The following is a 16,052-nucleotide window of genomic DNA, read 5'->3' as shown; positions in this document are numbered from 1 at the left end:
AATTTGAAACAGACTTTGATAAATTCTGAGTGATGAATCTCACCCTAAACCACTTAAGTGGCTTGAGATATTAGCTAATGGACACCATGATGTTATCACATTGTCAAGGCATTTTAAACTGCTGTATTTCGTGTTTCTATTTTTATGTGTATTAGGCACATGAGTCAAGCACGTACATAATATTCTCAGCAAATTCATATCTAATGTGTGCGGTAAAACTCATCACCACTAGAGGTGAGAGGTAAAGTCCCACTGGTCTCTGGGGTCTTGCACTGGGATCCCATGTTAGTACACGTGCCACGGTACCAGCTGGGGACTCTGCCACAGAGCTGGCAAGTCTCAAGCGCTCTTCATGCGAGGCTCCTGTCAGGAGTCATGTGCTTTGGGCTGAACTTGCCAGACCAGAATCAAAACATAAGCAGCAGGGATCCCTGGGTGGCGCAGCAGTTTGGCACCTGCCTTTGGCCCAGGGCGCGATCCTGGAGACCCGAGATCGAATCCCACGACGGGCTCCCGGTGCATGGAGCCTGCTTCTCCCTCTGCCTATGTCTCTGCCTCTCTCTCTCTCTCTGTGACTATCATGAATAAAATTAAAAAAAAAAAAAAAAAAACATAAGCAGCAGACTGTGCCCTACAGCCTGATACCACTCCTCTGCCCCAATCCATCAGTAGGGACTCAGGACTACAGATGGGCGACCTCCTGGTCCTCCACATCTCTAATCAGAGAAGTCCCGAGAAATGTCATCTGTCACACAGTGTGATCTGGACAACGGAGATCTCTGTAGAATTAGACTGTTAACCATTAACATGTCCAGGGACCAAAGCAGTGAGGGTGTGACCAGGAGAGCATTACAGGGCCTGTGGGCTAAGCTCTGGGCCAGGTCTCACCAACCAGGAGAACCACGAGCTCTCCTGCAACCCTGGCAGATTCCCTGCATGGATGGTGTGCAGGCTGACTCCAGGTCTCCACCATCACAGCTAACATTTATCATCTGCAGGCTCCACTTACTTCCATTCCTTTAAACTTCTCAAGAACCCTAGGGAATAAATACTGTTATTAGTCATTATGTTTACAAAAAAGTAAATGGAGGCAGAGTACACGTGAGATTTGCCCAAGGCTACCAAGAGTCAAGTGGCAGTGCCAGAATTAGAACCCAGAAATCCTAAGCCCAGCCTCCTACCCATTATGTCCTCCTGCCTCCTTCTAGGCTACTGTCCATGACCTGGTCACTAGCAATCGTTGGCACTAGAAACGGCTACCAGAGGGAGAAGCAGGATCATCTGCTCTAGATAAAGTATGCGTGTTGCAGGCTTAGTGTTGGGGCTTAACATACACAAAGATGTATTCTGGAGGGTCCCATCTAAAATCTACACCACCACCACCCCCCACACACATTTTGCTTCATCCATTTGTTGCCAACACATTCAAGTCCTGGGCAGATGATCCTCAAAGATTTTGCTTTGCCTGCCTTGCTTTTGATTTTTAACATCTCATTTTCTTGAGTCCAACCCAGGCCCAAATCGTTATCACTAAAAGTTGCATATCCTGCATTCTCCAGGTATTGTGCATTTCTAGCCAAATTCTTGATATTCCGTTGTGTATTTCTGACGTTTTCTGTTCATGTGTCTACCGCACAAATCATCCAACCCCCACTCCGCAGACCAATATACAGCATGTTTGTTGCACCAGCAACGTTAAGGGCAAATTTTTTTTTAAGATTTTATTTGAGAGAGAGGAGAGAGAGCACACACGTAAGAGCAAGCAAGCACACAGCAGCGGGGAGGAAGAGAAGCAGACTCTGCTGAACAGAGAGCCTGACTTGGGGCTCAATCCCAAGACTCCGAGATCATGACCCAAGCTGAAGGCAGTTGCTTAACCAACTAAGCCACCCAGACGCCCCTATGGGCAGATTTCTTACATGCTGGAACCAGAGGCTCATCTTTCTATCTGGGTATGGCAAAAATACACGTACATACATGTGGGTAAAGAGCAGTCACTCCCTTTTCTTGCTCTCCTGGTGTTCTGTATGTGGGGGTGCGGGTGCATACAGGAGGAAGGATGGGGCAGGACATTTACCACCTGTTCCCCACTCCCAATGCCTGCCTGAGAGAATCCTGGCTTTCATGAGCAGCCAGATGGACATCTTAGAGGCTGGAGGCAAATCACAGGCCTGCCCCTGCCCTCCTGGAGGACGAGGGCCAGGGCAGTGCCTCCCAGCCCATGGCATCATCTCGAAGTGTGCACCACAGTCAGGCAAGCCGGGAAGAGGCAAGGCTCACACGCTGGTGGACCTGGACCACACAGAGGCCTGGGGATGGCAGCCAGTCTGAGGGTCCAGGGTTGACTGGAAGCCAAAGGCTGAGGCATCAGGGAGATTTCAGTCTGGGGCAGAATGCACGGGGGTCAGTATGCCGGGGATCAGGTCGTCAGCAGCGTGATGGCACCCTTAGGGGACACTTTGTTCAAGGGTGTCTCACTGGTTACCACAGTCATAGGGAGCCTCTCCTTGGATGCAGAGGCCAGCCCCAACACTGCAAAGGCCTGTCTCATTCACAAGCCTTCTAGTGTCTTATTTGTCCTTCCTGTAGGGATGAAAAATGCTTATAACCATTTGAGCCTGGAGCTCAACTCTATTTGACACACATATTTTTTTAGACACACCCTGTACGTTCCAGGAACACAACTAAACTTGAGCAGAGGGTACTTTGTTTTGCTGGTTAACTTAACAAAAATCCCATCTCCAGCAGCCCTGCCGCAGGCGTCGGAAACCCAGCCTGTCACTCTCCCTGCAGGCCTCTTGCAGGAACAAGACTGAACCTCCCGGTCATCTCTTCCAGGGTAGTCACGCCCAGACCTTTATGTAAAACACACCTGAGTTCAATACATGTTGCCTTCCTTTTGTTTATACTTCAGTTAGTCTTTTTTTTTTTTTTTTAATTACATGTTGGTAAACGATACGATCTCTCTTTTGAGGATAGTAAAATCTATAAAAAGAAAAGGTTAGGACTGTTCCAGTTGAGCTCAAGGTGCTAGAGAAAGCCGTAGGGTCCCTGCTGCCCTACGTGTGTGGCCCCGGGGCAGCGCGAGAGCAGGAAGGCAGCCGGGCAGCCTGGAAAGGGTGCCCTGGACCAGAGGGACAGGAAGATGTCCCATTCCAGGTGCAGACGGCTGCAGTGTTGGTCACACGTGCCCGGGTGGGGACCCTGGTGCCCAGAGAGCCTGTGCATGGAGGCACGTGAAGCAGTCACACGGTCAAGGGTGTGGTGCAGGGTAGGCGCCAGATACAGCTGAAGGACAGGGACAGAAGAGGGAGAGTCAGGTGTCCTTGGGTAGGAAGTTTTCCAGACTCGGGAGATGAGCTAAGAGCCAGGCAGGGGACTGACGTGGGACAGAGAACCACAGGGCACAAGGGTTATTTTAACTGGAAGTACCTTCCCCAGCTCCTTCTATGTGCCTTGGTATCTTTTTTTTAAGGTTTGTTTAGATTACGAGCTACTTCATCTTTAAAATGAAGGTGTGGTCAATGAGATTTGAAGATGTCAGGCTCCCATGTGCAGAGACCCAGAGAGACTGCAGCTTTCTCAAAACAGCAGAACGAAAAAAAAAAAAAAACAGCAGAATGAACCCTTGGTAGCTACAGTTGCAGAGTTCAGGCTGAAATCTCCGCTGTAAGGGCTCTCCTAAATGACCCACAGGTCGGTGTTCTCAAACTGTAGGCTGCCTTCCATTAGTTAGCCATGTAATCCATTTAGTGCTGAAGTTCAGGTTTTTGTTTTTTTTTAATTTTTATTTATTTATGATAGTCACAGAGAGAGAGAGAGAGAGAGAGAGAGGCAGAGACACAGGCAGAGACACAGGCAGAGGGAGAAGCAGGCTCCATGCACCGTGAGCCCAACGTGGGATTCGATCCCGGGTCTCCAGGATCGCGCCCTGAGCCAAAGGCAGGCGCCAAACCGCTGCGCCACCCAGGGATCCCTCTTCTATTTAATTTAAAACCTGAACTTCATGGGATCCCTGGGTGGCGCAGCGGTTTGGCGCCTGCCTTTGGCTCAGGGCGCGATCCTGGAGACCCGGGATCGAATCCCACGTTGGGCTCACGGTGCATGGAGCCTGCTTCTCCCTCTGCCTGTGTCTCTGCCTGTGTCTCTGCCTCTCTGTGACTATCATAAATAAATAAATAAAAAGAAGAAACTGAAATTTAAAAATATCGGTGCCTGTCACGATGTTTATTGCCATTATGTAACTTCCCTTCGGGCATCAGTTCCCACCCTTGACAGGTGAGAAGCAGCCGTGGTGCAGGCAGCACCCGGACCACGGAAGCCAAACGCCGAGAGGAGTCACTCTGCATCGTCAGTTCTCACCTCCCCAGTGGTACAGGAGGTGACCTGCTGGCCTCGCCCTTGCACACGTCCCCTATCCACTTTGCTATAGTCAGCATTTACAGAGCACCGCTCTCAGCACCTACTGCTAACTTGCCGCATCCTCACTGCATTCAAGTGAGTGCCATCACCCTTATTTTACAGGTGAGGAAGCTAGGCCACAGAGAGGTTAAGCTGCTCAGCCAGTGCCACACAGCATGTGGGAGCTGGGGCTGGGGCTCATCCCTGTCACACTGGACTTCAGGTCTGAGAACTCTCTTCCTGGACCAGACGGTGATGCAGCGTCTCCCCGCATGGCCCCTGGCCAACCAGCCCTGCGGAGCCATTCTAGCAGCAGCCCGAAGGAGTCCCGTCCTCGGGAGGGGAGCCAGGTCCCTGCAGGCCTCCCAATCTCCGTGCAGCAGTGAGCCAGAGCCCCTGGAGCGCAGCCCTGCCCTCTGCACCCAATGGCCCCGTTCCCGGGTATGTTCAAACTGCACCTCTTCCAAAGGGACATCGGCACGTGACACCCCGAAGTATCACAGCCATCATCCTATCCTGGCAAGCCTAGCTCACCACTATCTGCCATTAGATTACAAATATTTGTTTATGAACTGTCACTCCAACCAGAAGGAAGTACCAAAAGAACAAATGCTTTGTCCGTGTGCTGCTGTACCTCTAGCTCCTAACAGCCATGACATTTAAGAGAAACCCCAGGAATATATGTTACTGAGTGAACAAGTGTTTGGAGGGAAGAATCTGCATAAAACCAAAACCAAAACTCAATCCCCTTCCTCTCAGATACAGCACGACTCTTGCCATCTGTTCTTTCAACGGGGCAACCACTCTGGTTCACCCATAATCAACAACTAGCATGGTGGGAGGAGTCCGGCGTCTTCAAAGGTTCAGGAGAAGAAAAAAAAGGCTCTCTCAGCTGGAGAGAAAGTTTCTTTGAGCAAGTTCACCAAGACTTTGAGGGGGCTCCACAGCACTCCCCCATCCAGGTGCTCACTCTGCTTTCTGTGCTGCTTGCCCCTGTGGGAATCTCTGGAACCTCAGGCTCGATGTGCCCACTGGGAAATGAAATGCTTTCAAGCACTCTCTTTAGCCTGACTTGAGGACTTGGTACACGTCAAATTTTCCAGAGTGGACAGATGGAAGATGTGAGCTCTTTCTGCCCAAGGGCTCTTGTTCATCTGCGCTGTGATGAAGAAGCGGGACACACTGACCTAAGAGCACCGGAGAGCTGTGAGTGGCACGGTGCTGCAAGTACGGGGTGCCACTGTTGGAGGAGGCAGGAGAGGTGAAGGAGATAGAAACAAATGGGCCCGATGAGGTGTCCTGTTCAACACCACCCTGTCCCAGAATGCCTAGAAACTGACCTCTAGGACCCGGTGCCTGCCGGGAAGGGAGAAAAGATCCACAGAGCCCCTGCCCATTGGAAGTGGCAAGAATTCATGTTCGTGAACATGCTCTCACCTGACAAAGAACGGAGAGGATGCGCCCGTTGGCCAAGGAAGCACATGTGGGAACTCTGTAACAGGAGAAGGCAGAGAGGGCTGGAAGGCCGCTTTTGGTAACTCAGGCCAAATGTAACTGAGAAGGGGGTATCTTCAAATGCTCCCTAGTGGGTCTGTATTCCTTACTTTGCCTACTTCTGGGTAGGACTGGGGTCAGCTCTGTGAGGACCCAGTGGTCCACTGCAGTAAAAGAGGTTCTAGACTCTTCTGGAGAGAAGACCCATGTGCTTGCTGAGGCCAGCTTAGCAGGAAGGGCGGTCCACCTCACGTCCTGATGACAGGTGACACTTGGAGGGAACAGCTTGCCAAACATGCTCAATTACTCATCACATATGTTCTCCCCTTAGAAAACACCCATCAAATGGCAGGAAACGGGAGACATGGCAAATAAATTCAGAGGTTTTATTCTGTAAAGCACATATGCACATATTTCAAACACAGAAAATTAATCTGGGAGTGAATGCCATAACAGATCAGCTACTGACCATCATGCAGCAAGGTAAGTGAGGTGGGTCCGCTGGCCCTCGTAACCCCACAGTGCCTGCAGGAGGGTTGAAAACCAGGATGCTGAATCCCTACATACTGCCAAAGAAAATGCAACCGAAATGCAGGCGCCTAGTAACGAGAAAAACTTACAAATAGAATCAAAACTGATTCAAGTCATACAGTGAAAGGACAAAAGGAAAAAGGAAAGAGATCAATATGATCTGAAACAACCATTTAATAGTAAGTTGCTAACCTTTTATTGGACCTCCAGTCCAAGATGCCTGAGGACGCCCCAGGGGTCCTGTGCAGGGTCACTCGGAATGGCACATGGGCCCCAGATGGGATGCTTTTCTTATCCTGAGGTCCCCCAGCAGGATGTGGCAGAGGACTGGGCCTTGTCTGCAAGTGCCCGGATGTGAACAGGACTCTGGACTTCCTGAGATTCCACGGGAGTCTCTTCAGTTCCTAGACCTCTTCACTCATGTCCATGGCCACCATCCTTTATACGCCTGCCTGACTCTGGGTTTCCATAAAGATCTTTGAGAATTACCTGCTAGACTGAATGCTGGATTTTAAAGTGTGTATCCTGGCCTCATGACAAGTCATACTGTCCAGGCATTTTTGGCACTTCCTTCCCTCATGCCTAACAGAGTCCTTCCTCCCCTGGCTACAGATTCCAGCTATTCCCTGTAATTAAAACAAGGGTAATTAATATTAGCAACAAGCTGGATTGAACAAACCAGTGAAATTGACTTTTGTCACCTTTCTCCTTCTCTGTTACTCTGCCAGTTATAAATCCATCCCTTTAACTCCACTTCACTGGGACTTTAATTCAGTAGCAGCTTAACCGAAAATCTGTTGGTCTTAATGATACTGATGTTTCTAAAGGCCAAGCTAAATTGCTTTTTCTCCATCTTGTCTCATAAAAGCCTCAAAGTCTCTAAAGAGAAAACTAAACGAACAGGTTAGCCACGCATCATGTAAGCAACTCATTAAAAAACTGGAGAGACAAGTATGATTACTGTGCTTGAAATGTACCAAAATGAAAAAAGGGGGGGTTATTAACATATTCAGTTACTACAGTGATTATTTTAACAGTCTTCAGTAAGAGCCCACAACTGTTTTCCATTCACGAATGCCTGGGATCACATGTTCTAGGCCAACTGTCGCAGGCTGCAGGACTGATTCTAATTTGGAGCAGACTCCAGACCTGAAGTTGAAGGAGAGAAGTGCTGACGGTCACGTCCAAGGTTTTAATTGCACTTCTGCTCTACAACATTGCTTGGGGGAACACAGAAGTCAGTAATGACAATGAATTATTAAGGCAAAGAGCTATTAGGAAAAAATATAGTAACAAGAAAGGACTAGAAAAGATAATGTAGTTTGCTTTTTTTACATGAAACTGGATTAGAAGGAAAAAGGGATAAAGGATCTAGATCATCCAAATGCCACAGGAAAGTAAAATGCTTTTGGTTTTCCTCAAACATGGCAGATCAGAACTGCTTTCCTTCCAATTTCACAGGCACCGTTTCATGTTACTGATCTGCCAGTTGCCCGTGTCCTTCTGGAGATATGTTCATTGCATAAAAATATATGCAAAAAGTAAAAGGAAGAAAGAAAATCCACTCCCTCTTCAAAGAAGACAAGAAACTCTGCACAAGTATTAAACTAAGTCATCTTTCTGTTTCCATTCTGCCGTCTGCATTCCAGAAAACAGAACAGCTAATTTCTACTCTACTCAAGAGCCATTTACTTAATTTTTAAGCTCTTTGGAGTGAGGGTGCTGCTTTAACTTTTATAACAGAGGGAAGGGACAGAGAGAAAAGACAGTGAACATCCTGTCCCAACTCAACTCAGACAAGACCAGGTTCCTCACTATCCATGTGGAAAATGAAACTTAGATCTTTACTGTGTAGGTGATTTTCAATAGTTAACTTTTTACTCAAGATAAAAGCACAAGTCTGTCCTAACTAGAGTAGTATTAAAATGTGACTATTTTACTCTTCTTCTCAAAGAAAAAAACAAAACAAAAAACTAAGAAAGATAGGCATGTTTCCTTGCAAGCAAAACGGAGAAAAAGGGATTATTGTTGTTACCATGATTATTAAAGCCACAGACACATAAAATCCACAAAATGGATTGGTGGCTTTGGAAAAGCAATATCACATCAAAGGTGCAGACTGTTTTGAACATTCTGTACATATCGGGCTGAAACAAGAACCAAAGCAAACCTCAACCCCGCCCAGCAATGAAATGCCCCTGTGACCTTGGTGAAGACGGCATGGTCTGCTCCGCAGCAGGGAGATCACAATCCTTGCTGGCGCTGTGCAAGATCATCACACCAAGTCCACAGGTGAGGCTGAAGGGTTCTGGCTGCACCCAGTGCGAAGCACGTGCATCATTGGACCAATTTCTGAATAGATTTTTATAAATATATACAAATCAGTTACAGGCACTTGAAATGTCTTTGGCTGGAATAACCCAACATTGCAAGATAATATATTCACAGAGTGTCCAGGCCCAGGCTGAGTTCAGCAGGCAATGATTATGGTTCTCTCAGTCTCTCTTAGAAAACAGGCAGTTGTGGGATTAGGCATCAGCCAAAGCCACCTAAGAGAGAACAAGATGAGTGATTTCATCACACAGCAAGGCCCAGGTAACTCAGCCCCACCAGCACCCTTACTAGGTTCGGTTCTCCAACCAAACAGCAGGGAGCCGTACGGTATGCATCAATCGGGCAGAGGAATTACTAAATCCTTGAGAAAACAATCTCACTTAGCAGGGAATGAACATAAATCTCAAGTCTCCTGCAGGAAGCGGCCAATCTAGTGGAACCACCGTGCTGAGACAGAGGTCACAGTTTTGGAACCATGTGATGATTTCTCAAGCTATAGAGGGGAAGCAGTCCTCGGGGTCCGCTGCTCTCCAATAGGACTCGGAGAACAATTCGCAGTCAGTACCTCAAACCAGCTAGGGCATGAGTGTGGCTCAAGGTCCAACACCATGATTTAGGCTGAGGGCAGACCCATTTTCTCTGGAGGAAAGGTCCCACCAGCAGTAAACAGAATAAGGACTAAGCAGGACTTGCTGTCTCCACAGATGTTCAGCAAATGCTGGGCCAGCCCCCCTCCACGGCTCACCTTCTCAGGACAAAAGTCAGGATTGCTCTGACGCAATTTGCTGGGTCTGCCTTTGATAACCGCATAGCAAAACATTGTTATCACCATCACGAAGAGGAAGTAACTGGTGTGCATGAGATGCAAATTTATTAATGAACGGTCATCCTGAATAAAGAGAATAAACCAGACACATCTGCACTGAGTTACTGGAAGATTTTAATGCTAGGTTTCTAGAAACAAGGTTTCTCATAACCTCCAGACTTGCCTCAACATTAACTCTTAAACTGGAATGAGAGAGGTTTCTCTTTTGGTCTTCTCAACTATTAAAGCTGGATTGAAATCAAGAAGGCGTTCCTGGGACTACCCACTCCTTCCTAACATGGCCCTCTGCCCTGGCTTCTGCATTCCCACTGCCCAAGAATACCCAGCCCCCGGGAAGCCCCAGATACCCCAGAGACCCACAGGCTTTAACTCCTCCTACCTTTCTCTTCCATCCTTGCCCTCAGGTCACAAGGCTAACAGCCAAGCCTGTGTTCCTTCGCTACTCCTCCACCAAGAAGGCATCTCCCCATGGGCAGCTTCCTTCCTTTGCCTTTCCCTCCTAGCTGACCTGCCACATGAGGTCAGTCACCAGGCCCGCCAGGCACTGCGTCCGGCATGCTTCCATTCCTTTTCCTTCACACACCTCCAGGCCTTGAAACATCAGCCTTGGGCTCCATCCCATAAACACATCATCAGGTAGGCAGCCCAGTCTTCCTAACACACTGCTTTACTAAGACCATACAGCCCAAATGCAGAAAGTCTAAGCACCTCAGTGAGGAACAAATGGCCTTCTGGGGCCCTGGCATCTGCCCAGCATCCAGCCTGATCATTGTTCACTCCTGCTGGCTCCTAGCCTACCAAATGCCACAACTTGATAGATGGAAGAGAAAAGAATCAGGCAAAAAGAAAAGAAATCTACCTAACACATACTGTCAGGAACATAAGTAAGGACATTTACAAAAATCTGTGCAGTCTGTTAAAAGTGGGTTCAAGTCTAATCAGGAAGCTAAATGAGCCCATCAACTACTGGTCCAAATTATGGTGTCTTCTTCCTTATTAAGTAAAATCCTATCCAGTCCTCAGTATCTTTTTTTTTTTTTTTAAGATTCTTTTTTTTTTTTTTTTTTTACTCATGAGATACAGAGAGAGAGAGAAGCAGAGACACAGGCAGAGGGAGAAGCAGGCTCCCTGCAGGAAGTCTGATGTGGGACTCAATCCCAGATCCCAGGATCACGACCTGGGCCAAAGGGAGGCGCTAAACCATCAAACTACCCAGGTGTCCCCACCAGCCCTCAATATCTAACCAAAGACTCATCTCCTCTGATTTACTTCTACCTTTCTGAATTCCAAACCATTTACTGCTCATATTGGCACTAGCCAAATATTCCCCGAGTGTCTGTCCCAATGAGTAGATGGTGCGAGCATCCCTGGTGACCCTGATGAGTCAGGCACAGGATGGCTGCTTGACAAATATCACTACTGATGGCCAACACAGAAAATGAAGAACGCAGGCAGAGTTTACTTAAACTAAAACGGTGGCATATTTTTCTAAGCCTCCACTACTCCACCTAGTCTCCTAGTCCAACTGGAAATCTAGCATGGCATGGGCTAAGCTAACACAAGGAAGTAAAGAGGACCTATACTAACAGTTCTCAGATATAGGAAGACAGAGAGACAGACACACACACACATTATTCTTCTCACTTACGTCTGGAACAATAACTGTAAGCTTGGGATTTAAAGCATGATAGACTTTTCCAATGGCCCCCTTATAACACCAGAAAGGATTGTAATCTTGAGCGTATTTTGTGTTGGCATCTCTGGCAGTTGTGAAGATCTTGTACCAGAGCGTAGCATTGCTGTAAGTGTCAGGAACACAGTGTGGTGGCTGTCTGCAGGGGAAGAGAAGAAAAGACTCACGCTCAGTGGCCTGAGACCTTACCTGGGTCTCCTCCACAACCCTGGCGCAACACTGAGCACAGCCACAGGTGAGGAAAAGAGAAATCAGAGACCTACATTTCCTTGAGATGAACACCATTATAGTTTTAGGTCAGATTTTTTTTTTCTTTAATGTAATAAATAAGTTAACAGAATAAGAAATAGGCATCCACACCCATGGTTCCCTTGCCTATGATGTAGCCAAAGAGAGAATTCCTTTTAAGCCCATTTTTATAAATTATCTAAATTCTTAGTCACAACTGGAAGTTTTAAAAACAAACTTCTCCATCAGATATTATAACCAACAGCAAACAATATTTACCTTATCTGATCTTGTCCTACAAATCTCTAAGTGTCTAGAACAGATAAATCACAGACTCTTTTTTTGTTTTGTTTTTTTTTTTGAGAGAGTGACAGGGCAGCCTGGGTGGCTCAGCAGTTTAGCGCTGCCTTCGGCTCAGGGCGTGGTCCTGGGGACCCGGGATCAAGTCCCGTGTCGGGCTCCCTGCGTGGAGCCTGCTTATCCCTCTGCCTGTGTCCTATGTCTCTGCCTCTCTCTGTGTGTCTCTCATGAATAAATAAAATCTAAAAAAAAAAAAGAGAGAGAGAGAGAGACAGAGCCCACGCATGTACATATGGGAAGGGGCAGGGGCAGAGAGAGAGGGAAAATCTCAAGCAGACTCCACGCCCAGTGCAGAGCCCTACGTGGGGCTTCATCTCACAACCCTGAGATCAAGACCTGAGCTGAAATCAAGAGTTGGATGTTCAACGAACTGAGCCACAAAGGTGCCCCCCAGGGTAATTATCATTACAGAATTAGTACCCTCCGGGACTTACATGTGAAGCTCTACCTTTAAGGTTCTAAATTCAACTTAAGTAATCCATAGACAGGTCTGGCTATGAGAATTCTACAAAGTACTTTACTGCAAGCCATCCTGAGAACCTGCTGAAGCACCCCAGTCATAGTCATGGTAAATGGAGCTTCTGACATGCACCCGCTAGGCTAAGGAAAACACTTACACAGTGACAGGGAACACCCCAGGGTTGGCTGTGAGGGTCATGCAGGCAGTGAACACCACCTGCTCACAGTGGCCATGAAGCGCACAGTCATCTGAGCTCCAAGCTGTAGGCAGGGTAAAGGTAATGTTTATCTCCTCATGGGCTTCTCTGCCTATGAAAGAGAAATGTGGGGGAAGGGGTAAAAAAAGGTAAGAACTCATATATTTATTATACCCAGGATTTCAATGAATCCTGGAATCAAACCCACCCAGGACCCCCTATCAGCCCAAAGTGAGATGTTTGCCTTTGTGGGATTTCAGGAACAGGAGTTCTGAGTGGGACTCTGAGGCCTGCTCACCTGGGAGAGCCATAGTGTGGCAAATGGATGGGGTCCGCTGTTAGTCTGGACCTGGAGACGCAGGGCAACAAGGACCCACAGTGCCCAAGGCGGAAAGCTGGGGGCTGGGTGAGTTATTATCATTGCTGTTTTAGCACTTGGACAGCACTCGTGCCATTTTCAAATTGTTTCTTATATGTATCATTTCACGTAAAACGTACCACTATCCCACAAACATGACCAAAGAAGCATTACTGTTCCCCTTTCAGATAGGGGCAGACTCGAGGATCAGAGGGTCTAACAAGACTTTTCAGGTCAGGGAACTGGCGAGGGATGAAGAAGCTTCAACAAAAACCAAGATGCTCTAACACCACAGCAGAAGGAAAAGGTCCATCTGCTACCCAGAAGTCACCCTTGCCTCTTTCCTGTGGGAGCAAATCTCACCTGTAAAAGCCAGCAGGACACTGCCAGGCACTCCTAAGTTCCTCTACGGACTTTAAGAGGCTTTTGGTAACAAAGGACCAGAAATTATTCTTCAAGGTCCAAGGCTCCATATGAAGCCTTTCCTAATTACTGCAGCTTCCACTACTTTCTCAGCATTCTCTTGAATCACTGACAGTCTGTCATGGTCAGAGGGCACTACCGGTCAAAGGGCAGTATTCAATGTTTAGATATTTATTTTTAACATTACTCAATTAACAAGCACTTAATGTAGAATTTCCTTTGTACCAGGAACTATTGTGTTTGATAAATTAACTCACATTATCCTTTTCTCTTTCATAATCTTAAAATTCTAATTGGACAGATCTTAGGCTTTCTTTATAGTTCTTCGCAGCAGCTAGCACACTGCTGAGCTAATGTGGGCATTCAAAACTCTGTAGAACAGTAACAATATTTGTAGTATGTATTGAAAACTCCAAGATGAAAACCAGAATAAAAAATTTGTGTTTGTAAATATTAAAACCAGAGCTAGGCCTTAAAGTCTCTTTTTAGTTGCTTTTACTGAGAACTTACTATATACAAAGCACTCTACGTGAAGATGTGGTAGACACAGAACGTTCCTTCTTAACTTTATGTAGTTCAAACTCAACAAAAAGGGAGTATGTAAAAGTAAAAATAATCTGATGAGTGAAAACCACATACTACTAATACTCTGCTTTCAAAAGAGTTGCTGCCAAAGAAAATCTGAAAGGAAAATGGCTCTACTCACATACCTGAAAGTCCAATCTGATGCCCTAAAATGGTCGAGTACAGATGAGTGACGTTGCGAGAGTACCCTCCAAAGGGTTTCAGTGGGTCCAAGGTTAGGGTGATCGCAACTGAGATGTTCACTGGGCCTGAGTCCTCCAGGGCCTGCGGGGACTGGGTGGACACTCTGGCCTGCCCGCTGGTCACTGTGCTCTCCGGAGTTGTGGTGTCATTTGTGAGGTGCTTCAATGTTTCGTTCTCTGATACACACAAGTCCAAATCGTTAAACCGCAGCAGAAATGTATTCCAATCCTGCAGTATAATGAAACAGAAGGAAATGAGTGTGAGCAGTCTAAAAGCGCTGCCACCGCACCCTACAGCCATGACCTCTGGGTAGCGTCACAGGGCCACAGAGTTAATCACTGAAAATAACAATGACAATTAGCCATCAGCATCTTCCTGCATTGGTATAATAGTGCTGGTTTTCCAAACCACTCGCATATTCACAATCTAAAATGTGAACTATTCACTAGTATGAGATATTAAATAAAGTAGGAGATTAAACCTACTTATTCAAGAAAATGTGTAAAAAAAAACAAACCCAAAATAGCATATTATACTTACAGAAAATGATCTAGCTTGAGAACCAAACTTAAAAACAAAGCTTGACTCAAAGTAGTAAAACATTAAAAGCATTAATCCAAACTCACTAAGCAGTTATGATTATTTTTATTTTTTAAAACATTTTGAGCACAATGTGAAATGCCACTCAAACTCACAACCCTAAGATCAAGTTGCCCACTTCACCGGCTGAACCAGCCAGGCACCCCATGTTCGTTTTTTTAAATAAGGCTGCGTTGGAGCACCCAGCTGGCTCAGTCGGAAAAGCATGTGACTCTTGATCTCGGTGGGGGTCCTGAGTTTGAGCCCCACGCTGGGTGCCGAGATTAAATAAATAAAACTAAAAACAGATAAATAAATAAGGCTGCCTTAAAATAATTCCTCAAAAGGTCAGTTCTATACATCTTACTTTCTCTCAGTATAATTTAAAAGTGCAGTCAATACCAATGTTCACGTGGTCCATTTTCCCCCTTGTCATGGACTTTGGAACATAACCACCTTAGGAAAAGTTTCAAAAAGGACGAGAAAAGATGTTTTCAGGCATATCTTAATATCTGTCTTGATGGTTTAAATCATAAGCAATATTAAAAACACATAAGGCTGATAATGTCATGATTAACCTGAAAGCAACATAGTAAAGTACCCACCTAGTTCTATTTTAATTTTCACAGAAACACAGAGATGGAGTCAGGCTGAAATGGCAACCACAAACTAGCCTAGGCTGTCACATTAACTTCTTTCTCCATGCAACATTCATCTCCAAAAAGTTGCCAAATGTGAAGACAAACCAAGTCACATTCCCAATTACTTTACACCAGCCTTGACTAAAAATGCTACGAGGTATCCCTGGCCTTCCTTCAGGGAGATGGATCTGAGGCTCAATCTCCCATCCCCTTATCAGGCTACCTCTTGAAAAAACCCTTTCCTTGCTACATTAAAAAAAAAAAAAAAAAAAAAAAAAAAAAAAACAGCTATCTGAGCAACCCTCAAGTAGTCAAGAGAGTCTACCTTTTTTCTTTTTTTAAAAGATTTATTTATTTTATTCAGAGAGAGAGAGAGAGAGAGAGAGGCAGAGACACAGGCAGAGGGAGAAGCAGGCTCCCTGCGTGGAGCCTGCTTCTCCCTCTGCCTGTGTCTCTGCCTCTCTCTCTCTCTGTGTCTCTCATGAATAAATAAATAAAATCTTAAAAAAAAAATAAAAAGATTAAAAAAAATAAAGCATCGGTGTGTATGGCATTTAGTAAGACTGCAACTAGATATACCAAATTATGGTTCTCCCCAATCCCACAAACTTAGACTACTCAAAAACATTAGGTTTGGAAATGAACATTCTAGTCTCGGATCCCTTCAGATTCCAGACATGAGAGAACTGAGGCCCAGAGCAACTTTATGGATCCCCTAATTCCACAGTTGAAAGCAGAAGCAGGATTAAGTTTCTTGATT

At 46.1% G+C, this 16,052-nt stretch overlaps 1 protein-coding gene across 1 annotated transcript in view; it reads right to left on the bottom strand.

Moving 5' to 3' along the window:
- Positions 1–6,267: 6,267 nt before the first annotated feature.
- TMEM248 (transmembrane protein 248) overlaps positions 6,268–16,052 on the bottom strand; it is a 33,175-nt gene continuing 23,390 nt past the window's right edge. Inside the window, exons 3-7 of the mRNA XM_038539004.1 lie at positions 14,015–14,300; positions 12,485–12,635; positions 11,235–11,418; positions 9,506–9,649; positions 6,268–8,975 (exon numbers count right to left, since the gene is read on the bottom strand). Of these exons, the coding sequence (XP_038394932.1) occupies positions 8,955–8,975; positions 9,506–9,649; positions 11,235–11,418; positions 12,485–12,635; positions 14,015–14,300 (786 nt within the window). The 3' untranslated portion in view covers positions 6,268–8,954. The remainder of the gene's footprint in view (positions 8,976–9,505; positions 9,650–11,234; positions 11,419–12,484; positions 12,636–14,014; positions 14,301–16,052) is intronic.

Source organism: Canis lupus, chromosome 6 (genome assembly GCF_011100685.1).
Source record: "Canis lupus familiaris isolate Mischka breed German Shepherd chromosome 6, alternate assembly UU_Cfam_GSD_1.0, whole genome shotgun sequence".
NCBI lineage: Eukaryota > Metazoa > Chordata > Mammalia > Carnivora > Canidae > Canis > Canis lupus.
Note: the sequence above shows the minus strand (reverse complement) of the source record. Positions and strands in the feature narration are given on the sequence as shown.